Source organism: Pundamilia nyererei, unplaced genomic scaffold (genome assembly GCF_000239375.1).
Source record: "Pundamilia nyererei isolate P.nyererei 1_Seehausen unplaced genomic scaffold, PunNye1.0 scaffold00059, whole genome shotgun sequence".
Classification (NCBI taxonomy): domain Eukaryota; kingdom Metazoa; phylum Chordata; class Actinopteri; order Cichliformes; family Cichlidae; genus Pundamilia; species Pundamilia nyererei.
In genome coordinates, this window is record NW_005187460.1 from 1,472,635 (window position 1) to 1,499,033 (window position 26,399).

Consider the following 26,399-nt stretch of genomic DNA (forward strand, 5'->3'; position numbering starts at 1 on the left):
AAAGTTTCTGTTGAGGACATCACGGTCGTTGATTCATGAGGGGGGAGGATCACAGGAGACAAAGGGAGCCTTGAAAATCAGCATCAGCACCAGAGGGGTGGGGAAACAGAGCGGATTCATTAAGTGGGGTACACATGATACATATAACAACAAAAAGGGTCGCAGCCTATCTGAGCTAAGATTAAGGCTGCGATAGTCCACACAGAAAGGCCACAGCTGCTTTTCAGAGGCAACTGTGCCTCAGGAGGACGTGTAGGTTGTCTAGTAATTCCAGACATGAGCTTTGGACAATTTCAAGAGAATCAGGTCGAGACTCTTTCAGAAGTCCTTTCTTATATGTGGCACGCGGCAGGAAACTGTCCACTTCAGACACACTCTCACTCCTGGAAATACTCTGTGGTTTAGGCAAGGGTGGTGCCTGAATGCCACTGCCTTGGATATTTGTGTTTCCCATGTGCCCAAATGCTCCCAGTGGCCGGGGGGTGGGGGAACTTGAATGGAAATTCTGCCACCATGCATCGGTGTGTGAATGAGGAACACACTGTAAAAGGGCTTTTCGGAAGATTAAAAGGAACTGAATACATAAGCGTGAAAAAGCAGGCAACAGAAAAATGAGTCCAGCGCGATACAATGCTTACTAAACGCAGCTACATGTGAGCCAATAGAAGCTAAAGCATTACCAGAAACTGATGGAGCTGATGCACACATGTTCACGGATGCATCGAAACCTGAGGGAATATTTAAACACAACAAAAATACACACGCGTGTCCTGCTGGAGCTGTTACAGCCCACTGGAGAAAGCACCTGGAGTGGAGAGGTCACTCAGAAACAGAAAGAGAAACGAGAGGAGCTGTTCACGGGGCGGGAGAAGTGCGATAGGTGTACCACTACTTTACACTTCCACCACACACTTGTCAATAATCTGAGCTTACTTCAATTCGATTCAACAGACCCTGTAGGTGCTACAAGCTGTGCTCGTTCACACACACACGCACACACACACACACACACTACCGCACCAACCACATGTATGCTCATTAACATAGACAGTCCCACACACACTCATATAAACATGCTGCTACCACCACTTGAACGTTTCCACCCTACTTCTCTTGAGCTTTTTTACAGCTCTCACACTAACACCTATAAAAAATACCAGCGAGAAGCAGACAGGGTTCCCTCACTGATGACTTTAGCATAATGTCCAGCTCACATACCAGCACCTGTGCACAGAAAAACGGTTATCAGTTCACTAATGTGTATTGTTTGCCGCATCCAGCAAAGAAAGACATGGCAGAGGTGCAAATTTGGAACGTCGCTTAAGAGGACTGAGGCAGTCCTTTCTCTGCGCTGTCAACTGAAAGAGGGACTGACCGATGGCCAAAGAGGGATCAAAGCCACAAGGGACAAGAGTAGTACTGTTCAAACAGAGCTCCTTCCTGTTTTCACACTAAAGAAGAATGCAGGGGATGGAGAGAAATATCTAAGAAATAAGTTCTGTTCTTTGTCACTTTAGCACAAAAAAGTAACTCTCTAAAAACGTTGCAACACTCTTGCAACAAATGAAAACGAAGCAAACCAGTCCAAATCCTGACCAACAGCCTGTAAAGACAAAAACATCTAACAGAGGTTTGGTGATACAGATGGTGAGGTGAGTGCAGAGAGACAGAAATACATGAAAGGAAACAGGACAGATAAAAGACAGATAAACCAAAACCGGGTCCACTAAGCTGCTCCACAAACCCTGCAGAGCTCCTGGTCACAGCTTCCAAACCCCAAAGAAAACATCCAGTCAGCAAACAGCCCAGAATGAGAGAGTGGAAAATACCATGGAGGGGAAAAATAGACTCTGGCTCATGGAGAAAATAACCCAGCAAAAGAGCCGACGAAGAGCCTTAAACTGCACTAAAGAACGGATGGCACGGACTCATCTAAGCTCCCCGAGAGTTTGGGCTTACCTGAGAATTTGTCCCCCTCCATAACCGGATCACTCCCTCCACAGCCACATGTAGTGTCTGCTCTTTGACTCCACTCTCCCTCTCTCACCCTCTCCCTCTCTCTCTGCCTTTTTTTAGCCTTCCCTTTTTCCCCCCCCCTCTTGCTCCCTCACTCCTTCCCTTTCTCCCTCTGTTCCTCTTCCTCCTCTTCTTACTCTCTCTTTCCTTTCGGGCTCTCTCTCCCTTTCCCCTCCTCCCTCAACACTGATTCCTTCAGTGTGTCTTGCTAATGAATTCAGAATTACGACATCCCCATGTGCTGATCATATGTTGCTCCCTCTCTCTCTCCCTCTCCTTCTTCAGAGCAGACCAAGAGACTGAAGCAGCATTGTGTCTTGAAAATAGAAACCATTAGCTCCACCATGTGACACGGACAAGCTCCTTACAGACAAAAATAAACCGCTGGACTTGAAAACTCCTCTGTCAGCCTGCTTATAATGCTCTCCTCGCGTGTGCGTGCGTGCGCTCCGGCCCTGATTCATTTGATACCAACTGCGATCTCGTCGAGCTGGTAGGACCGTCCTGCCTCAGCCACGTCTGGACTTCCCCACGATGAAACAGTTCTGCCGTTGCGTACGGTGTGAAAGGCTGATAGAAATAACACTGAAGCGCGAAAACAATAAGAGCTGGAAGCAAGAAGGGGGAACTTAATTAAAACTTCCCAATTAAAGCTTCCCAGTAACGAGCCTATATAGGTAACGCAGAAGAAGCGCTTGTGCTTTGCTGGTGTAGTGGAACAGCAGCCGTCGTGCTGAAATGTGTGCTCAGGAAACTAAAATGACCTGCGACTGTTGGCATATCCCTCACGCTGCGCCGCAGAGGTCAGGGGTCGCATGGCAAGCGTCTGAGCTCTGATAGAGAGCTCAAACACACTTAGACATGCCAGTCAGCTGTCTTGTGCAATACGTAACGTCCCCAGTGACCCAGTATTTGTGCCTTCATATAGGAGGCTTCGGAGTGCTTGTGTGTCCTTTGTTTGTCTCAACTCAAATCACTTTTAATCCTTCAGTTAAAACCAGCCTCATTAGGCCCCGAATGGATAAAATCTGGAACGCTGATTAGCTGGAAGCTGATGTAAGCAAAGACGATAGAGCGCACAATTCTAGCAGGAGGCTCAGACATGATTAGTATTTGTTGCCAAAATAATTAAAGGACTAATTAGATGCTGATAGACAATCTAAACAATGACTGAGCAGATCAAAACTCAGGCCTACTTTCAGACACAGATACTATAGATTAGAGATTGACGATGTTCACCTACTCCTGCTGTTGCTGGTTTGCCAATGAGAGAATCTATCAAGTCATTTAAGCGAAATCCGCTCCTTTTGACAGTTCTTGTATATTAATAAGATGATTGTAAGGCTATTTATCCATCCAGACTGATTTTGTACACTTGACTGAGTAAGGTACTGTGCAGCAGTCTTGGCTCACCCTTTATTTCTTTAAACTTTGCTTCTAAGGAGACAGATTTTTTTCAAACCTTTTAAAAGTAGCTTTCTAGAGATCTTTCAAGCTTTTTATTTAGAAGTTGGCTCTGCCTGACTATTTTTAGAGGAATGTTTTTCTTGTTTGTTAGACTACTTAACACTGACATATGAATAATTCAAGGATAAAAAAGGCACCTGTTGTTGTCAATACAAAACAGACAATTGGAAACAAACCATCTTAAACAGTATCTTGAGGCACTTTGTTAATTTTGTTAGCTGAATATACAAAACTGCCAAAGATAACAGGCTGATAGGCACCGACTGTATTTGTGCAGTCAAAAAGTTGGCATATGTTAGCACGATGTGCAGTGTGTCCTTAAAAAAAGTGAGGAAACAGGACGAGTGGGGGAACATCTTGACAGAGAACAGAAAGAAAGTGAGCCAACATCCAAGGAAGAACTTCCTTCAGGAAACCTGGAAAACTATTCCTGAAGACTGCTTCAAGAAATTAGATGAAAACCCTCCTGGAGGGGTTGAGAATAACGGTTGTCTTTCAAGCTCATTAGAATTTTACAAACTCTGTTTTGGCCTTATATACTCTATTTACATGTATGTTCGCACATTTCAATAAATCACTGCACATACTTCCCATTTGACAAAACATTTTTGCACAGTACAGTACATCAGGAAACACACATCTAACTGTGGTGAGAGGCTGGTGCTCATAAAAGGCTACAGGATGTAAACATTAGTGGCCCCCTCTAAGCTCAACTGTAAAGTTAGCTTGCTGCATGCTTCTTTGCAATGTTAATAGATTAGAAAGAAAATAGTTCCTACAACCTGAACCTGCTCACATTACAGTTTGCTTTTGAAATGTATTTTGTGGCACTTTGAAAAGACAGGAAATGTGCAGATTTGATATTTGGGTGAACTGTCCCATTAAGTTTAAGATGAGAGTAAATGTCACTCAATGTGTTGTTTTTGCCATAAAAAAATGAAGTGTTAGAATTAAATCCTATCTGGATTAAGTGCATGTGATTATCCTTATGGAGGGCTATATCTCTGTAATGTCTCTGTGTGCATGTCCAATAAAACAGGATCTGCTGACTAATAGAGGGGAATTAACCACACACAGACAGACAATGGCAACAGTGTTGGGCAGACCTGTGTGTATGTGTGTGTGTGCTCTAGTTGAGTTTACAGTAAAGCATCCTCCCAAACACACGCCTGCTGGCTCGTAAATCTGCTCCGTTGGCAGATGTTTTGTACGGAGCATCTCCCTGTGAATGCCTACACAAACTCCTGCACGCACACACACACACATACCTGCACACACACACCCTGTGGCAGCTGCATCAGCGTTGGGGGGGTCTGCTGACAAGCAGGGCCTCTTCTGGAGCCTCAAGCACCGTTTGTAAGTACAGCATGTGGGTATGGAAACATCTAATCAGCCAATCATATGGCATCACGTCACTCTGTGTGGGCATGGTCAAGATGACGTGCTGATGTTCAAACTGAGCATCAAAATGGGGAAGAAAGATGATGGTCGTTGGTGCTTTTCTTTGTTCCCTCAGTGACGTGCTTCGCTGTCACGTTAAACAAAATACCGTCCTTTTAAAACTGAGAGTGAACAGCGGAAAAAACAAGTACTACTGCTTAAAAAGAGCGAAGCCTAAAATCATTGATTACCCTCATGTTGCTGTCCTCACTTGACTCTCTCTGCGCTTCCTTTTTCTCTCTTCTCTTTCTCTATATCTCTTAACCGATTGCATTAGATGGCCGCCCCTCCCTGAGCCTGGTTTTCCTGGAGGGTTCTTCCTGCTAAAATGGAGTTCTTCCTTCCCACACTCTCCAAGTGCTTGCTCAACGGGGATTGTTTGGATTTCTGGTCATTTGGTTTTTCTTGAATGATGCTCTATAATTCAACAGAACAATTTTTCAGATACTGTCTGAAGAGTCATTATTCCCCTTTTGTTTTATCCCTTGCTGTCTGTTACACAGAAAAATCCTTTCACAAAAGTGCTGCTGACGCAAAGACTGGTGGGAGAATTCAGTTTGTGCGACTGCAGACTGACGAGTTTCTTTTGAACAGTTAGAGGTATCAAGATAAACAAGTACCTTATCTCATCTTCTAAGCCACAGTTTGCAGCGTGATGTAATCCCCCCAGTCTGAGATGTGGTGTTGATCACGTGATTAGTTTATGGTTTCATAAACAGCCGTGAAAGAGACGGTCAGTATGTGTGGATGTGTTTTTTCTTTCTGTGAAATATTACACATTTTATTTGTGCAAGATTTTTATTTTAAATCTGAAAACTACCATTTAAACAACACTGCAAAAACACTGCTGGCATTGAAGCAAATAAACTGTTTTTTAGGGCTTATTTTTTATAACCTGTATTTTTTAAATAACCTCTAACCTTTAAAATTATGCAGTACAGTGGGAGTGGTCAGAGCCAAGATAACTTATTTTGTTTAAGTATGAAATAAGATCTAAAATAATAATTAAATGACTTTAAATGTTTTTTGCTAGAGTTTCTTACCCTTGTATGTGTGATCTGCTATTTACTGACTATTAGCCGTTATCTCTGCAGGAAACACGCAGTGTTCGCACCTTCCTCAGCTGATGGTCATTGACATCGGCTTACATAACGCTTCAAAGTAATAGAGAGCAATTTATCCAAGTGGGAAAAAAAACGTTTTTGCGTCTACCTCCGCCCACAAGAGACAGATTACAATCGATTCTTGGAGATGAATGTACCAAATTATGCAAAACTTTTTAGGCTCTCAATGTTTAGATTTTGTCTTGTCCCTGACTCATTAGCAGCAAGGAGGGGTGTGATCAGTCCACACAGTCCTTTCACAGCTCTGAACATGCAGCTAGTCTTTTTATGACTCAGTGATGAGAAGAATAAACGATGTTGCAACAGATGCCACAGAGATCACATCTCTGGGATTACCCGAAGAGAGGCTAAATCCACAGATCAACAGCAAATTCTGCAAACGCTGTGTGCAAGTATACCTAGGAGAAATGCAAGGTACCCTGTGGGAATCTTTACCTTATGTTGGTTTAGTTTAGAAGCTTGGATGTTTTGCATGTGCGGACACTGGAGTGGTGGAGTCTACTTACTGGGGCTGGTGATGCCGGAGGCCTCTCTCTCGGTCCTCCTCGCTCGAGCGCTGGAGGCTCGTGCTGTGGATTGTGACAAGGAAAGAAGGGAAAATGAGTGAAATCTCCTCATCTGGAATGTAGTCAGCATTAGGAAAGAAATATTGCATTACTCACAATTCTCGGCCACAGTTATGGAGTACGAGCAAACATACAATAAAGTCTGCACAAAACCACAGTTTAGGGTTACGCTGTGAAATAATAAGCATCCTCGGTGGCAGGTCTGGTTATGCAGTTTGCCCCTATTCTTCAAAAACGGCAAATTATCAGGGAAAGTCTGCAGTTTAGCTCGCGTTTGCCAGTGTTTCCTTTTAATGGCCAAATCCAAAATGACACATTCGAGCGGATTCACTTTTCCCCACGAGGAACACCTGCTGCCAGTGGCGTTTTGAAAAGACGGGCACCAAATGGAAAAGCATTACTTCACATTCTTCATGAGGCCAAAATAATCTACAGTTGCTATTTGGAAAAACAAAGTAAACCAACAGTTTGAAAGACTGCTATTATTGTCCGACCACAGAGAGAAAAAGCCAGGCTCTTTTTTTTTTGTAAATTAGTTTGTCGTTTGTTTCTGGTTTTATAATTGTGTGGATGAAGTAAACCCAGAAGACCAAAGCTGCAGTTAGGAGAAAGTGCATGACAGAGAAGAGAGTAACGGCACAGTGTGACAATTCTACTACGTGCGGCCTGTTGCATGTTTTGTTTGCGCATGAATAGACTAAAATTGTGCTGATGGAGTGAAAGTATGATGCTTTGGCAGGTGGGTGGAAGCAGTTTGTTTAAATTTAGTAAAGCCAGAGAGAGGGGGAAAGGGCGTAAACAAAGCAAACCTCAATGGTTAAATTAGAACAGCAGCTGAAAGTATAAATCAGTGCTGATGAAAGTGTGGAAAGATCTGAAAAGTGCAGCTGAAGTTATGGTCTCCTGATCCCGTTAAGTGTTCTCCCCGGGGTCCCGTATGCTTATTTTCTGGAAAATAAAAGGTTATTCATCCCCATTCATGTTTATCTAAGAGAGATCTCAGTGTCAACAGTCTTGTTCTACATGACGGTGGTTGTTTTAAGAATCAGAGGAATGTTGCTTCCTCTTGGCAGACGGTCCGCTGTGTTACTCTGGTGGAACATTGAAGATAATCTCTCATTGATCGACTCCGGTGTGTGTGTTTGCGTGTGTGTGTGTGTGTGTGCGCGTTCAGTGCTGCTGAATCACCAGCAATTGCTGGTGGCGTACTGAGCTAAAAAGGATACAGCTGTTTTCTGTTCAAACAGGTGATTCAGCTCCACTACAGGAACAGGGGTGAATATTTTCTTTAACGTACATGACTAACACGTGACTTCAGCCAGTCAAAGGAAGAATGATGTAGAGAGTAAATGAATTATATGTGAGATTAATATTTAAAAAATAGTTTTATTCATCACTTAAAATCATGTGTAACATTTTCAGACTGAAAGTTTTGGTTAAATAAACGGCAGTGGAGTTTTCTAAAAGATCTCATAAGTGAATACAGCAGCCATCTTTGACTGCTGTCTACCAAAATGTGTTTGCATTGCAGTAACATCAAATGGACCTTATGAGTGAATAACAGATATGCAGACTCCCAGCTTTTATTTAAGGCATTAAAAACAATTGTTGCATTAATCACAGATGAGTTATGGCCATTTTTATACACAGTCCAAAGCTTTAGGGGCTCAAATGTAAAGCTTTTTGTCCTTTACACAGTACTAAGGTCCTGATATTCAGGAAGGAAAATAGGAAGTAGGTGCAGGTACTTATTGAAATGTGTGCAACCATGCATGGAAATACAGGAAATGAGTTTTTATAGTGAAAGTGTAACTCTAATGTTGAGGTCTGGACCCGTTTATGACTGATAGCGTTCTATTGCGTGCTTGGAGTCATTGTTATGTTTAAAAATGAAGCCGTACTTTGCAGATGGTGATGCATGCTGGATCAAAATGTCATGGTACTTTTTTGCACTCATAATTCCACATGCATTTCCTCCACTGTGATGTTTATTGCAGCTATATTCAGCTGCTATTTCTTTGTGGGTCTTCCTGCCTTCTGTTTTTTTATCTTCAGCATGTCAAACGCACTGAGATCAGGTCACTGAGCGTTTCTTTAATCACGATCATCCACCAGTGTTTGCTTCACTCACTAAAACCACATCATCTCTAACTTCATTTCATGTGTAGTCAGATTTAATCTCAGAGCGCTCATAGGTTTAAATAGAGTCCCAGTGACTGCGGACTCGTGTTAACCATGTTCAAAGCTTTGGCTGTGGCTTCTCATTTGCTTCATGCAAACAATACAGGATTTACTTGACACAAAATAAAGCATAATAAAGAATAGTTTTGGTTACAAAGAGAATAGCATGATAAAAAAGTGTTGTCCTCCTGGGTCATGCAGTGGCATGGAAACAAGATGCTGCATCTTTGTCTGATCAACCACACTCTCGTCTCCACTTCCCTTAAGCTTCTAGACGTCGCCTGCGTCGACTCGCTTAACGCAGATCAGATGAGGTAGTTCATCCGGTGGATGATGATTCAGTCGTCCCATCCTGTTTTTAATTCTTAGAAGTACTTCCTTCCACAAATTGGTGCACAACATGGGCTTCGTTTTCTTCTAACGCTGCCAGCCAACATAGCGGTTTTCCCTCCTCTGCTGTCACTGATGAACACAAAGACAGCTGGCCCGAGGGAGAGGTAGTGAGTGTGGCGGGTATATGACTGGAATACATGAGTAAAGCTTTTGTAATACGCGAGTGTGCACATGTAGCAGAAGGCGAGAAGGTGCGATGGAGCGTTTGAAGTCATTCCTCACAATGAGGAGAGTAAATGCAGGAAGTGATGATGCAGCCCAGCATCGTCAGCATAACGAAAACAATATGACTGCTTTGTTGGCATAAATGTTGCCGTCTGCAGATACATTAGAGCAGAATTGTATCATTTAGAACAAATCATTAGGCTACAGACAGCACGCTGGTGCGGTGGGGAGCACTGTTTCCTCATAGCAAGAAGGTCAGGACCTTTCTGTGTGGAATTGCATGTTCTCCCGGATACTCAGGCTTCCTCCCACAGTCTAAAGACGTGCACCAACAGACTTTTAGTTGTTAGATTGTCTTGTAGTCAAGCAGTTTTCTCATGTCCGGTGTACCTTTGGTTTTCTCATGGTTGGATTCAGCCTCACTGACTCTCTGCTCCTTTGCCTTTTATTTAAGAATTCAATTTTGAACTTTTACCTGCTCCCAGTGTCCCAGTTTGATTCCCCGCACCCCTAGTAAGACCAGAAAAAGCCCAGGTTTAGCATAGATTATTATAAGCATTTCAAAATTGATTTAACCTGTTTTACACTCAATATTGAGCTACGGTCGATGTAAGCAGCACTACTTGCGCGTTCAATGTTGATTTAGGGAGGAAGTCTTACTCTTTAAATCACCAAACAGGAACTCGGGCTGACCATTTGCTGTGAGTGTGAATCATTAATCAGCAACTTTTCATGTCATGACCCAATTGGCCTGCTATGCTAGTGTGTGCACAGAGCTTCAGGTTTGTGGAGTCAAGTCTATCAAGCCTCGGAGCTAAAAAACATGTCTGTACTTATTTATTCTTGGATGCACATGCACACCCTTGCAACTGAACCTCTCCTTCAAATGGGGCGAGCAATGCATATCATCGCAACAAAGTAAAGCGGCACAGAAGCCGCAAAAAAAGCAGCACGAAGTCGCTTTGAAACGCTGGCATTTGGCATAAAGGTGATATAATTCAGCGTAGTTTAAAGTGAGGGCAAAGTACTGACAGACATACAGCAATACAAAGAAAAAGAGGGACACCTGCCAAGTTTACTTCTACACTAGCACAAAAGTGTCTGTGTGCCGAATCTGTTTGTCCTCCTGCACAGTCTTGTCTGAGGCAGCAAACAGAAACGTATACACTCACATGCATCTTTTTTCACCTTTGAAGGCGAGTTTTAATCATCTGATGTCATATTTGCAAATGATACTGTGCGTAAAGGAGGTCAGCGCACGCACAGCGCATACATATGAATGTTTGCACAATGTTTGCACATTGACAAATCTGTCTGTGCTTGTGAGTTCGCAGTAAAGTGACTAATGTCAAAACGCAGTGTTTAGCGAAGCCGTGTGTGCGTTCGTGCCAGGTGGCGTTTTAAGCATGACCAATAAAGTGCACGGCTATGCTTGGACAAATGTTTCAGCTGATTGGTTAATGGTGTCAAATGAGTGGAGAAGAGTAAATAACAGAGGAGAGGGTGCAGCACTTCAACATACTTGAGACACAAAAGTGATCGCATGTGGTCACACACGAAGGACGGCCTGCACAGAGACCGGGTAGAGGGATTTACTAAACGTAGGCTATAATTAATGCCGGGACCTGAGATTTTAGTGTTTGCTTAAGGAGGCTGTGCGGAGGAGGCTGTATTGATATTTGTGCAGGAGGACAGAGGAGGGGACGGATCTCCCCCCCCCCATCCTGTGCTTCTTTGACTTCACTGTTTCCTTTAGTGGTTTGATTTATCAACAGTCTGATGCAAGACATGTCTTTAGTCACTTTACTAAAAACAGCTGCAGAGCAGTTCCTGAACAATTAATTATCACTGTTGCTTGGAACAGGAAATTATAAATTAGTTCTGTGACATGATACCAGATTTTCACCTATTTGCACTCATATAAACCAAACACGGACACTGTCTGATTATGATTTTACAAAATATCAGAGTTCCAGAATAAAAGCACTTATAGAGAAAGTTGAGGCTTTCCTAAATTATAATTTTGAAATGTGCAACCAGATTCATGTCTGCTTAATGCTCCCTTATACACTCGCCAGCCACTTTATTAGGTACACCTTGTTAGTACTGGGTTGTACCCTGTTTTACCTTTTTTTGCCAAGCTGCCATAATCCTTCGTGGCACAGATCCAACTAGGTCCTCCAAACATTCCTCAGATATTTAGTACGGTGAACTCATTGTCGTGTTTAAGAAGGCAGTTTGAGATTATTAGAGCTTTGTTACATGGTGCGTTATCCTGCTTAAAGTAGATGGAAACACTGTGGTCATAAAGGCATAGGCACAGTCAGCAACAGCAATACTCGGGTGGCCTGCGGTGTTTAAACAATGCTCAGATGGTACTAAGGAACCCAAAGTGTGCCAAGCAAATATTCTCCACACAATTACACCACTGGCAGGCGGAAGCATTGATACAAGGCAGGGTGGATCCGTGCTTTCACGTTGTTTATGCTAAATTCTGAGTCTCCGTTTCTTGTTAGCTGACAGGAGCGGCACTCGGTGGGGTCTTCCGCTGCTGTATCACATCTGCTTCAAAGTTTTGTTGTGCATTCAGAGATGCTTTTCTGCATACCTCGATTGTAACAAGGATTTATTTGAGTTACTGTTGTCTTCCTGTCAGCTCGAAGCAGTTTAAGCAGTCTGGCCATTCTCCTGTGACCTCTGACCTCAACAAGTCATTTTTCACCCAGAGAACTACTGCTCACTGGATATTTTCTCTTTCTTGGACCAAATCTAAAAAAAAATGGCAGTGTGGGGAAATCCCAGTAGATCAGCAGTTTCTAAAAGACTCAGACCAGCTCATCTGGCACCAACAACTGTGCCACATTTAGAGTCACTTAAATCACATTTCTTTCCTATTCTGATGCTCAGTTTGAAGTTTGTGTTGCCAAATCCTACAAGACTAAAAGCATCGAGTTTCTGCCGCATGACTCCCTCGTTTGATATGTGCATTAACAATCAGCTGAACCTAATAAAGGATCCAGCGAGTGAATTACGCTGTATATGCAGGCGTATCATGTTCATTGCTTCATTTACTACCGGTTTATGATTACAATGACTAAGTCTGACAGACACAAGAATACCAGTGTACCTGCACTGCCCTGAACTGTGTACACAGCATATAAAGATTTTCACTGTGGTGTGTTTGCAGACCTGCATCCATTACTGGAGGATCCACTGGAGAAGTTGACACTACATGAATGAACATCATCTTTTCTTTTTTTAATTTAAATTATGATGTCAAAGAAGGTTAAGCTCACTAAGCCCTCCTTCCTCCCCCTTGTGTCTCTCTGCTCAGCCATCTGTTCCACTGTGTTTTATGACCCTCATTACGATGCTGCAAACAGTGTTTCACAACTCTGCCTGTGAAAGAGCTGGGAGTGGATGAAAGAGGGCTGAAGTGAGCGAGCGGAAGAGCTAAAGAAAAGAAAGCAAAGCTAACTGAATGGCTCCACGTCCATTTTTCAAGATTGTTTTTACAGCCCAGGTAAGACCTTTACCCGGCTGCAGGTCTGCCCACACATCGGCAGACTCAACACGCACGCGCAGACACTTTTATCATTTTGGGGAAAGGATTATCCGTGACCCTAAACTGGAACCCATATGAATGGCCGCTGTTCTGATGGCGCCCAAGGCAACACTTTTTCCCAACCTTCTTCTTCACTCACTCCATTCATTGAAAAGCAACACCGTGTTGCCCAACACACAAAAGCCTCTCTGTACTCCTCACAATGCCACACACACAAGTCGGCATTAAATCATATCAAAACGTGCTCTAGACAGCAAACTCATGCAGTCCATAAAATAATACCAGTGTGGTAGATAAGCATCAGCCTTCCTTTTTTCCAAGGCTGTTAAAAGCCACGGAGTTAGTCAAATAGCCTGTAGAGCTTTATGAGCTACAGCCTCCCCCAGGAAATACGTGTCACAGGTGAACAGCTCGGCGAGTGACTGGCCGCACAGACGGGATTCTTCAGAAATGTGAGAATGACGGGGAGAAGGAGGAAAGTTTTAAGGGCCTCAGCGTCCGCATGTTTTCTGGGATTTTCTAATTTGTATGAGGGACTTAAGTTCTTCAGGAACTAAACAAACACAGCCACTCCACCTTAACGCTGAAGCCTTAAGCATCATGCGGCCAGCGCATGTGCTTGCTCAGGTGTGTGTGCAAGCAACAGGTCACGTTAAAAAAGAAAAGAGCTTCATCGACTAAAACAAAGCTGATAAACTGAAATAGAAACTAAAAAGCAGATGAAATCCTCTTGCAGCCATGTTATACAGAACGGTTGTCCCGGAAACTGATTTTCAATAAGAGCAAGACTTTGTACCGACAGCAGAGCTCACATGCATTTAACATGCATTATCTGGCTAATTCACGAGGGCATTGCCACCCTAATAGGCTCTCCGAACAGATATGAGTCACTAACACTTAAACTGATTGCTACTTGCAATAAAATATTTATTCATGTCACGACAGGACAGGGCTGTTCCTGCCAAGCAGAGGAGCTGCTATCTGTTGCATGGGCTACTGAACAGCATGCTTTCCCCACTCCCCCTTATGGGTTTTGTTTTTCTTCAGGTCTGCATGTTAGCCAGATAACAGTGCAGTAAAAATCTGAAATCTAAACAAATGTACGCGAGTGTCTGTACTTTATCACCCTAATACCCGTCTCTAGATGTCGGCGCACATGTTACTCCACGCATCAGAATGTCTCCGAGCCTGCCATTATCTTTTTACAGACTCGCTCCTGGCCTCGGGCCTACAGTACAGGCGGTCTGTTGTATCAGTTGACACCCCCAGCAGCAGCACAGCATCACAGAGCTGCATTCTTGGCTGCAGATGATAAACACAAAGCAGAGTGGACACTTCAGAGCAGGCTCTATGCGCCTGAGAGGGGAGGACCATACACAGCGCAGAGACAAGACATAGTAAGTATAGGTCTATGATTTCACACGGAAGTCTTTATTAATAACACAGTGCTGTGGCCTATTTGCCACATACATGTTTATCAGTCTCAAGGTTGCTAAACCTCCACAGAGTTACACAGGTTAGAGATGCCACAGGTCCGCACCCTTGTTTAATAAGCCTTTATCTATGTCAAAGATAAAGTGTGTTTCCTGTAGTCACCACCCTTTGTATTTGTGGTTATGGTCAGGTTGTGGTCCAGAGTAGGAGTATTAACTCGTGAGAACCTCCAAGGCCGAAATATAAAGCCACATGAAGTGCAAAATGTGCAGCAGCTCAAATTCGCATAAAACTAAAGATAAAAAGCTACAAGTCTCTAGCGCTAATGCTTCCACTTTTGGCTAATTTGCATAACCCACAGTGTTTATGGTGCTGTTGCCTTTTGGATCATCCATCCATCGTCTCCTGTTTATTCAATTCGGGGTCACGTGGTGGGCTGGAGGTTATGAGCTGTCATGGGGCGAGACGCACTGCTGGACAGGATGCCAGTCTATCGCAGGGCTAACACACACACACACGCGCACACGCACACAAATATTCATTCACACTTTGGCACCTTTGGTCAATTTAAAACCACCAGCTAAATTAACAACATTTTTAGGCTGTGGGAGGAAACCAAACCACTTAGGGAGAACAACCACACAGAAAAGCCCCCAACTAGAGCCAAACCTTTCTACCTGTGAGGGGCTAATGAGTGCTAATCGCCCCTTTCAGAGGATTTTAAATCAAATTTGCTTTTAATAAGAGGAAGTCTACGCTCTAATTTTGGTGAGAATTTTCACAGCTGACTAATCAGCAAGTCTCAGCAAAGCATAGATATAATCATTTTGTCACTTCTGCTTCTGGAAAACATGAAGATGGAGGTGGCCATAATGACAGAACTGAGGCTTCAAAGTGAGCCTTCACATTCAACTTTTATATACAGTCCATGGTTGGGGTTAGTGTAAAACTGGACCCAGGATCAGGCGAGGGAAGGCACATGCTGACACAACGGTGATATATGAAAACTTGATACTACTAGTACATATGCATCAAGTTGCAAAATACGTGAACACTGAGTACTTGATGGACCTGCTGTTTCCTACACTGTACCTACAGTACTCAGCGTGGTAAGAGCACTTTACCACGCAGGGTACTGTACATGCATGTCCACATATCCCAATACCTTATCTCTCCATTATCCACAGGCTTCCAAATTGAGGGTTAGACCATCGGCGGCACGCTCTGCTAGATGACAGGGTGAATATGTCTCAACACAGTTTATAGCTCGACTTTCAAGTTGCCATCAAACAATAGCTTTAGGCTCTGAATCAAAGCCTGGCTGACTCTCCAGTGTAAACAGGCTAAAAGCTGTAATGCAGCGGGGAGTGAGGGCTTTGTCACACAGGTGAGAGGAGTGGAATTTGAAGTGTGTGTGTGTGTGTGTGTGTGTTTGTGTGCTGAAGTGAGCTGTTATTCATGCAGGTTACTCATTGATCCAGACAAATTGAGGGAGTGGTGTACAAGCCAGGGATTGGCTCCAGGAGCGGGGTTCATCTGTGCGGGGTTACATGACGGAACACATACACAGAAACACACACACATTTCTACACTGTTAATGTCAGTCTTCAGATGAGCCAGATACACGTCGTACTTGTTTGTGTGTCTACAAGGGTATTTGTGTGCGAAATACACGCACACATAAGCTGACACACGAGTCCACCTTCCTCTCTCAGTCACCTATCCACATCTCTGGTGCTTGTCTAAACACTGCTGCGCATTTGTAAGGAAGGCCTTCCACACATGTCAGACTTACAAACACACTTTGTTATTAGACCGCTCCACGAGTGGAAGCTCTGACAAAGAATGTGACAGCTCCGTGCACGTCACATGGCAGACAAAGAAAGAGAGACAACAAGAGAGAGAACACGCACACACACAGAGGAAGAGGAGGAGGAGAGGCGGCATGACCCAACATGTGCTTGGCTCCGATGGAAAACCATTGGATGCTCCATCGCACAAAGGCTCGGGGAAGAGGAGCCGGGAAAGCTGGCATTCCGCGGGATAGGGTTGTGTACATTGGACTGAGCCACTGCTAAGAGAGACAGGATTCATGTGTGTGTGTGTGTGTGTGTGTGTGTGTGTGTGTGTGTGTGTGTGTGTGTGTGTGTGTGTGTCTTGGCGGAAGGAGGGGGTGAGGGAATGTAGAAGATGTGGGCGATAGTAGGCAGTGCCTTAAGAAGAAAGAGGGGGGAATTAAGAGGAAAGCTGCAACAAAGGAAGGTAAAAAAGAGAGCATAGAGGGAGGTCACATGCACTTATGGTGTACTTTCCTTGCGACAGGGGGCATTGTCCTTTAAAGAAGCATCCTCGCTTCAAGTCTTTGCCTCCACAGTGTCACAACAACCATAATCAGGTCCAGCCAGTCCCAAAGTAAACTGAACCACTGAACTTGTCTGATGCACAAATCAGATCACTCTTCAGGCATTAGTTGGGAGGAGTGAAGGAGCTACACCGTAAAACTATCAATCAAGCAGATTAACAAGCCAACTGACGTATAATCTGACTGTAGGGTTTTGTAGTATTTCACTGTGAATGAAATATGACCTGCTTTGGTGACACACAGAGCAGCTTTCATCTTGTTCGTCTAAGCATGAAAGAAACTCACATTTGAAAAAACAAAAAACCGGGCCAGGGTCTGTGCACCACCTTTCTGTCATGACGTCGTAGCCTATTTTTGAAGGGTAAAGTCTGAGAGCACAAACATGCAAGAAATGCTTTACAGCCACACCCACAGATCCATGTGTGGGCCCCCCTCTTTCTTTCTTCTTGCAAAAGGGGAATTCAAAAGGAAAACTTTTAGAAAAAAACGTGGGTTATTAATTGTTAGAGCTGTTTAATGTTTACCTTGTCTCCCTCTTTTTTTCCCCCATTCTACAGTCACACTGGCACCTAAGCAGGCACAGTTTATAAGACACAGCCTCCTCCCTGCAATCAGGCTATAAAAGGATTTGGTGATATCTCACGAGATAACGAGTTCCTGAAAGCTGTCACCACATTTAAGAGCTAGACTTACCTGTGAATGAAGATTTCTTCATGATTCTGTGAGATGTTTCCTCTCCTGGTGGTTAAGGGGGTTCTTCACTTTGACAATCTAAGCTTGATTATCCACTCTGGTTTCTCAGAATGTGTAAAGTTCACTTTTGCATCCGTAACTTTTGCAGGTTGTTTCTCTTTGTGCGTCTCTTGTTCGCCACTGATAGACGGTATACTAAACAACTGCAATAGAGCCTTCGTGGTGCAGCTAATACTAAATTTATTCCGCCTTTATGTCTAACTCTAACTCCTTGGGAAGACACTCTTCTGGAAGTGGATACAATCACACCTGCGCTCCTAACGCACGCCCAATCCATGAGCGGGAGTGGTTTACTGTAACAGTGAGGGCTTTCACCTATCAAAGCTCAGAGGTGGAATAACTGAGCGCGATATTTGGGGAGGTGTGGAGAAGAATTATTTGAAGCACAGTTAACTGGTGAACTGGGAAGCTTGGTGATCCGAAAATTCACCAGTGCGCAGGTCTGGACTATTGCGCAATATGACACGATAATGAAAAATCTTACAATACCCCCTATCTCTCATTTTCTCTGTGTGTGATAATTTATCAGTTGCTGGCATCTCTCTCACACACACATACAAACACAACACACCACCTCAGGTACTGTGTGGGCAGCTTTGTGTGTGTGTTTAGTGTAAGGATGTGGCCGGGTGGTGCGTGGAGGTGGAGGCGGAGGGGGGGGGGCTTTTGTTTGTAGTATAAATCTTACGGCTGGGTAGAGACACGCGAGCAGTGGAGCCCACATCAATTCAAGTACTCAGCTGCGCCCGTGACCTTTAGCCTCTCTAAATTCCAAATGTCAAACTGCAGCAACCTGCTTCGTGTTCGTGGGGCCTGACTTCACATCCTGCCTCAAAGACCCGCACGTCTGAGCTGCAGAGACCTCTTGTGGCTGCTGCTGGCTCCTCCTCCTCCTTTTCCGCTCAGGAGTCTGCTCTTATGTACAGCTTAACGTTATTTATTTATTTATTTTAAAGAACGTGGCCTTTCATATCCGGCATGCTAGAGGACACAAAATCTCTGTCCATCTGTGTGTTTGCTTATTTCTTTGTCTAACCACTGCCTTTACACAATAAAGCGTTAAGCAACCAGACTTGGCACACAGGTACCCAGTTGGCAACTGAAGGTTTTTATCTAGATCAGATATTATGGCAGCATCATGTTGTGTGGTAACCTCTTGCAATGGGTTGAAATGACCTGTTTTTAGCATTTACGCACATACGCATCTTATGAAAGCACCCACTTGTTTGAGTTTCACAACAACATCTCATTATGTTCACAAAAGGTGAACTATGCATTATGCATCATGATGCTATTGTGTTGCCTAGCAGCCACCTTGCAGCAGACTATAATGACTTAATTTTAATCTAATAGAAAAAGATATTGCACTCATAAGTCTACCGTGATTAGTGTGTAACTTGTAGTCCAACAAGCTAATACATTCTCATAAACTCAATTCATTAAAAATACACAGAGTTCATGTGTGGAAGCCACTAAGTTTCTCTGCCATCTTGAACACAGCAGCCGAGATGGACATCACTCATGTGCCTGGAGACCGGCTGAGGACACAATTCAGCAAAGGTGGAGGTGAAAAAAAGTTGCAGGCGTTCGTGTCCTGTGGAGGCAAATTTTAATTCATGCCTCCTTGATCACCAAATAAGTGAAAATGCGAAGGAAGGAGACAACGTGACAGATAAAACAAGAGTAAACAGTGGCACAGTTACGGAGAGAAGGATTTTAAAAGTGACCTCAAAGTCCCCCGTCTTCTGCTTGACCGCTAATTCAATCCAATGGTCTAAATGTCGTGTTTTTGATCCTTTTGGGGGGATTAAAGCACAGTCATAACACTACAGCTACAGCCATTAGAAAGATTTGTTTGTTTGTTTTTTAAGCAAAAAAATGTTTTTAGCTCCTAAAAATTCTAATTTGCAAATATAATTTCCAAAAATCTAGACAATTAAAACACGTCTGTCCTACACCAGCCACCACAGCTAGGATTACGCACTCAAATTCGGGAGAGGTGGGAAAACAGAACTCAGCTGGATCTACTGACCTCTAGTGGTGGGACTTTACACACTGTACCTTATAAAGTAATGATCAAAACGAAAAACGAATAAAATAATGTTTGTAAAAGTATATTTGTTTAGAGGATGTCTAACAGTTGAAATTGTACCTAACAGTATGGATGAATACTATAGTAGCTAAATTGCTAAATAAAATTATGAATAAAATAGTAAAAGTGTGGATAAATAAATAAAAAACTGTTAGCTAACCATGAAGGGTACATAAGTTAAAGTGGTCACATTGACTTAGTGTTAAATGTTGTGGTTATTAAAAGTGGACAAATGGTTTAAATAGTAGTTATACACCATGAATTTTTAAGGTACTCCAGATGAAACTAGTTGAAAAAAGTCTGTCTGTGGGCATAATACCAAAAGGGCTTTAACTGTCAAAACGAGCATGACTTATGTCACATGTTAGCTAATCTTGTACTTCTTGTAACTGACTTGTTGGCTCAGCAGCTTCCACCTTTACCAAAACTGTCCTTTGATAATATTTTTGTTTTAAAAAAAAGAAAAAAACAAGGTGTTTTTCAGAGCCTGTTTAAGAGCACCTTTGCTCACTGCGGAAACACGCCTTGCTGATGCTTTGCACTGTGCTGACGGTGACAAGTGGGTGAACGTACAAGCTGTGTGACCCAGAAAAAAAATAAGACTGAACTAGATATATTATCCATCACAAGAAAAAGTGCGTACTCTGAACAGATGGGGCCCTATCCTGCATTTTGAGTTTTACTGTAAATTATAGTGTGGTTACATGTTTTTAGCAACATATATTAGCACCTTTAATAACTGCAGCGTTAGAAATGAGGAACTAGAGTGGTGTTATCCTAAAATAACAATCTGCCAGTCACACTAGACCGAGTAAGGCCAAACCAGCAAAACACAGAAATAAATCTAATAAGTTAAACTGCTGTGTTTTTCACCGCTCACAACTATCTTTAAAATGTAGGTTTTCCAAAGAAGTGGCACAAACAAGTCAAATGAGTCATCTCTGAAACCGAATAAATGTATGGGTGATGCACACTCATGATCAAGTGTTTCTGTTTTTTTCTTCACTTCAAAAGGTTGATGCAGCTCTGTTATGTCAGGTCTCGGAGGCTTTCTTTTTTTCTTTTCTTTTTTTGTCGTCAGTATCTATGCAGATAATAACCTTGGAGAACCCTGAGCCTCAATCACCTGGGTTTAAGCTGCCACTGAAGGTTTGAATAAGAATAAATCTGCAATGTAGGAAAACATAACAGCTTACAGTAAATAAGAAGATAACCAGGTCAGTTTTTAAGTGCTTTAATTTAAAGCAGTTCACTCTGTGTGCGCTGATGTCTTGGCTCACATTAGGAGACATGACCCCTTTGTTTGCCTTCAGCGGCCACAAACCTCATCCGGACTTCGGCAGTTAAGGGATAATGTTCCATAAGTGCTAATTCAGAAGCTCTGTGTACCAGATGGAGCAAACTCGATGGGCCTTCAGGAAGAAAGTGAACTCCACTGTTCAGTGGGATCTTAGACTCCTGCTTTGGCCTTTAACTTTGCTTTTAGTGCAGGACGTTGTGCTCTTTGAGTCGTGAGACTGAACATATCAAACCATTGATTAAGCAGCTTCTAAGAATACAGTTTGTAGCTGACTAACCTGTGAAATATTAAACCGAACTGTTTGCCTTGATCTTCAATCCTTATGCAATATACACATGACATGGTGTGGTCACACACACACACACACACACACACACACACACACACACACACACACACACACACACACACACACACACACCAGTCTACAACACTATGCTTAGACCATTTTTTGTTTGTTTGTCTGTGATCTCAGCCTTGCTCTCTGCTTCTATTTGCCCCACAGCAAGCTTCAGTTTCACCAATAAATCAGCTTAAAGCTGCTCCAGTCTACCTGCTTTGGCTGCTTTTGGCTGCTTCATCACTACCAAGTTATCTCAGCAGCACAGCTAGGATGCAGCGTAAAACGTAAATAATAACCAAATGTAAGATGTTAATAAAATGACATGAAACTTTGACACAGACATTGTTTTTGAATTCTGGTGTGTTACATCATCTCTTCCTTTAACAACACCCTGTAAGCATTTCAGAGCTGAGGAGAACAAATGAGGTAGTTCTTTATAATGCAGTGTTTTCCGTGGCTGACAGGTCCGGATGATAACAATGCACATAGACTGCTGCTTTTATAACACTTGCAGAATGTGGTTTTGAAACCACAGCATCTTCTTCTTCCTCTTCTATATTTTTTGCTGTCTCCATCTTAAATTGTTTTCTTTTATTCAAAATTGAAATAAATGTATTACAAAATAATTAATAAACAGTTGTATCACATGTGAATTCAATACAAATTTCAAATATTTTAAAAAAGCATTAAAAATGCATTGTGCTTTATTACTTTCCACCATAATAACCCAAAACGACTGGTAAACACTGATGTGTTACGGTTAAATCACACGCGTCACATTATATGGCAGCCACTGTGTGCTAATTACTAAGAAAACATCTCCACCACAGTATACACCGACACAAAGAAGAATCAAATGTCACGTTGACAAGCTTTGCAGCTTTCCTGCCGAGCAGAATCGAGTCGAGCATCTGCAGCAGACACTTTGCCCCAGCTTTCCTGGTTATACTGAACGCGCACATGCTGCATCAGCACAATCAGGATAGTGTAAAACCCACACTGCTGGATGTGTAGCTGCTTAATAATGAGTAAATTGTTTTTCTTATTCAGAATCAGAAGAAAACTAATAAGAGTGAGTATAAAATTATGATTATACACATTGAATTTTTTTTTTTTTAAAAAGATCATATTTATGTTGATATTTACAAAACTGGCTGGGCCTCCTCTGGTGTTAGGCCAAAGCCACATCCTGCTACTGAACTTGAGTTCCAGGTGAGTGTTATCGAGGCTGGATCTGTGGGTTCACAGCTGATGCACAAATGAGATAGCGTTAACTTGAAAACATGGAAAACACCGATCAGAGTGCTATTTTCAGCCACACAGTGCAAATCCAAACCTTTCACCCTTCAACACCTGCCTACACATCTTTAAAAAAAACACCGAGTGAATGTCACCGGTTTCCACTATTACCCTAATTACAGAAAACAGCTTCTGACAAAATGCTGAAGGAAAAAACAAAAAGCACGAGAAGTGAGTAACGAGTTACGTGTCTACAGTTCTTTTATTCCTCAGCGTCTGATCAACAGCTCAGACTCTGAAACCTGACAGGGAAGTGGGAAGGAGGTTATGTTAAAGCAGACTGTCTGCAGATGGAGCTTCAAGTCGCATCCGTTTTTGTTTTTTTGTAAACACCCACTGGCAGTGTAACACTGCAGCAGATTATTATCTGTTACTGATGTTTTCAGTATTTTAGGACTTCAGGTTTAGAACACATGCTGTTTCCTGTTACAGGTTATGACAGGTACAAAAACCGCCGCAGTTGCTCAATAACAAATTTTTTGTACTTGTGCAAATCTGCCTGAATTCATCCACACTAGTGAACAAGACGGAAGATTGTATTTTTTATTTTTTTTATTTTTTTGTAAAGGCCACATGAAACTGTGGTGGAGGGTGCTCTCGGGTTCTTGGCTCTAACTTGTTTTTCTTCGAGCAGTCTCAGTTTCCGTCTCATGCTCACCTCAAAAAGCATGTTTTCCACACCTCGCTGGACTTCTTGAAAGTGGTCTGCCTGTAAACACACACACGCACGCACACAACAGCTTCCACGAGCATACATTGACATTTAACCCACAATCACTTAACTTAAACCCAAATTCACACTTGCAGGCTTCGGTTGCCCTTTCGTGCTTCAGAGGCAGACTCGTTTTGTGACCACAGTCATGCTACACAACTACATCCAACTTATAGCGCTTGCACAATAGTGCCAGATGAGATGCTTTCTTTTGTTTTTCTTAGGTTATTGTTGACTCATACGGCACATCTCATCCCTGTGCTTAAGTAAAACTTGTCTTGACTTATTTTGTTTAAAGTGCCACTTCAGTTACACTGCTTGAAAATCCACCGCTTGCTTAAGAGAACACATGCACTGGCTTGACTCAATGCTGGCAATAAATTATCATGCTGAAGTTTACAAATGGCTGTTTTTTCTTTATTTGGTTTGAGGTTAACTTTAATTTTCTAGGATTTAATACTCTGAATACTGATTTATCCTCGAATAATAAATGAATAGTGGGAGAGGCATTAAAATAAGAAAAAAGTTGGAAAAAAAACACGTTTGATTTGATTTGGGATGTCAGCGACTGAAGACGGGTTTAAATTCAAGCCATGGGACAGTTGTAAAATAGTTATGAAATTATTCAAACCTGTATGGCAAGTTGAATGCTGTGAAGGCAATTTTAGAGATTTTAAAGATTTACCTAAGGATGATGTAGTTAACGTCTAGTAATTTCTTCAGGTACCCACGTTATCCTGCATTCTTATACCACTTCATTGCACACTGCAAGTCTGAGCATAAACTGAGCTCCGTTTTGCATTAGACCGTGATGCCTGCAGTGGTGTGAAAAAGTGTTTGCCCACTTCCCGATTTTCTTTTTTTGTATGTTTATCACACTTAAATATTTCAGTTTGTTAACACAAGTAAACACAAAATGCACTTTCTAAAGGAAGGTGTTTATTAGTAAGGGGGGGAAAAATCCAAACTTACATGTCTTGGAAAGATGAGTTTAATTTCTCTAGCCACACCCAGGCCTGATTAATGCCACACCTGTTCTCAATCAAGAAATCACTTAACTAGGACCTGCCTTACAAAGTAGAGAAGACCAAAAGATCCTCAAAATCCAGACGTCATGCCGCGATCCAAGGAAATTCAGGAACAAATGAGAAACAAAGTAACTGAGATCTCTCAGTCTGAAAAAGGTTATAAAGCCATTTCTAAAGCTGTGGGACTCCAGTGAACCACAGTGAGAGCCATTATCCACAACTGGCAAAAACATGGACCAGTGAAGAAGCTTCCCCGGCAGACCAAAATGACCCCAAGAGTGCAGCAACGACTCATCCAACATATCTCAACAGATCCCAAACCAACATTCAAAGAACTGCAGGCCTCACTTGTCTCAGTTAAGGTCAGTTTTCATGAATCCACAAAAAGAGAGACGCTGGGGGAAAAATGGCCTGCATGACAGATTTCCAAGACTAAACCACCGCTGAGCAAAAGTAACATAAAGGCTCATCTCAGTTTTGTCAGAAAACATTTTTATAATTTCCAGAACTTTTTTGGAAAAATACTCTGACGACACGAAAGTTTTTGGAAGGTGTGTTTCCCATTACACCTGGCGTAAAAGTAAAACAGCATTTTCAAAAAGGAACATCATCAACATCATACTGATGGTAAAATACGGTGGTGGTAGTGTGATGAGCTGGGGCTGTGTTTCTGCCTCAGGACCTGGAAAACCATGAATTCTGCCGTCTACCAAAACATCCTGGAGGAGAGTGTCCAGCATCTGTTGATGACCTCGAATTAAAGCGCACTTAGCTTCTGCAGCAGGACAATGATCCAAAACACACGAAAAAGTCCCTGGATGGCTTACAAAACTAAATGAAGACTTTGGAGTGGCTTAGTGAAAGTCCTGGCCTGAATCCGACTGGGATGCTGTGGCAACACCACAGCATCTCAAGTGGAAACCCTCCACCGTGGCTGAGTGGGGCAAAATTCCTCCACAGAGCTGTAAAAGGCTCATTGCCAGTTATCGCAAATGCTTGATTAAAGCTGTTGCTGTTCAGGCTGGAACAACCAGTTATTAGGTTAGGAGAGGGCAATGACTTATTCACACTGAGCCATGTAGGTTTGCCCCCCCCCCCCCTTCATAATAAACACTTTCATTTAGAAACTGCGTTGTGTTTACTCGCATTATCTTTTTCTAATATGTAAATGTGTTTGATGATCTGAAAAGTATGACAAATACTTCCCCAAAAAAAGTAAATCAAGAAGGGGGCAAACACTTCTTCACACCACTGCACAGTAAGATACTGTAATATGTGTAAACAGTAAATTACTGTAAATGCCAAAGGAGTGTGGGAAAGTACCTGCTCACTACTGTGATTCCATTCACCGTGGTAACCTGGCTGAGAAAAAATGGCCAATGAGAGAGAAGATTTCTTTTAAAATACTAAAAGGTTGGTATAAAGTATTATTGTTATTCATTTACATGTATCTGAGACATTTGTAAGTGCCCTGTCCTCTGACTTGTTTTGTTGCCCTCTGCCTTACAGTCTGTGACTATAAAGTAAGCAGGGAGAAAAAAAGTTTTCATGTGGTATTTTGATTAGATTTTTTTCCTCTCAGGGTTGTGGTAGAGAGGGTTTCACAACATCTGATTTTTTTTTTAATTACTGTAAATGAAAAATACAGTATGTTACTGAAAATACTTTTTACAGTAAGTTACTGACATCCAGCTGCCTGTAAGTTAGGAAATTACTTTAACATTTATAGCAACCCTTGGTAATTTTTTAGTTATTTAATTTTTTTTAATTTTTAAATTAACAACCATTTAGAAAAATGACGTTGGTTGTATTATAAATCTTTTACAGTGGAAATGAACGCAAGCTTTAGGAGCTAAAGTGTTACTTCTTTGGGATATGATGGAAACATTTTAAAATTATAACAGTTTTTATCGTCCTAGCATTGCATTCGTTTGACTAGTTTTGTTAAAATCACGCTAATGTATGAAGACATGTAGACATTGCACACCAACATATCTGGTGCTGTATTAACACGTGGTAACACTGTTGTATTATGCTGTGAGTTTGTACTGCTGTAGTAATCTCAGTGCCACGTCTTACTAAAAATAAATAAAAACTAACTAGATTCATATGGATGGCAGATAGTTTATTAAGATGAAAATACACAGTATTTTACAAGA

General features: G+C 42.3%; 1 protein-coding gene across 2 annotated transcripts in view; it reads right to left on the reverse strand.

Moving 5' to 3' along the window:
- Positions 1 to 17,721, reverse strand: part of septin9a (septin 9a) — a 79,392-nt gene extending 61,671 nt beyond the window's left edge. The window contains exons 1-2 of one of the 2 annotated variants that reach the window (XM_005734572.1): positions 17,407 to 17,721; positions 6,554 to 6,616 (exon numbers count right to left, since the gene is read on the reverse strand). In XM_005734572.1, the coding sequence (XP_005734629.1) occupies positions 6,554 to 6,616; positions 17,407 to 17,428 (85 nt within the window). In that variant the 5' untranslated portion in view covers positions 17,429 to 17,721. Of the gene's footprint in view, positions 1 to 1,959; positions 2,068 to 6,553; positions 6,617 to 17,406 lie in introns of those variants that run through there. The other variant, XM_005734575.2, reaches the window with a different exon arrangement.
- Positions 17,722 to 26,399: the final 8,678 nt, after the last annotated feature.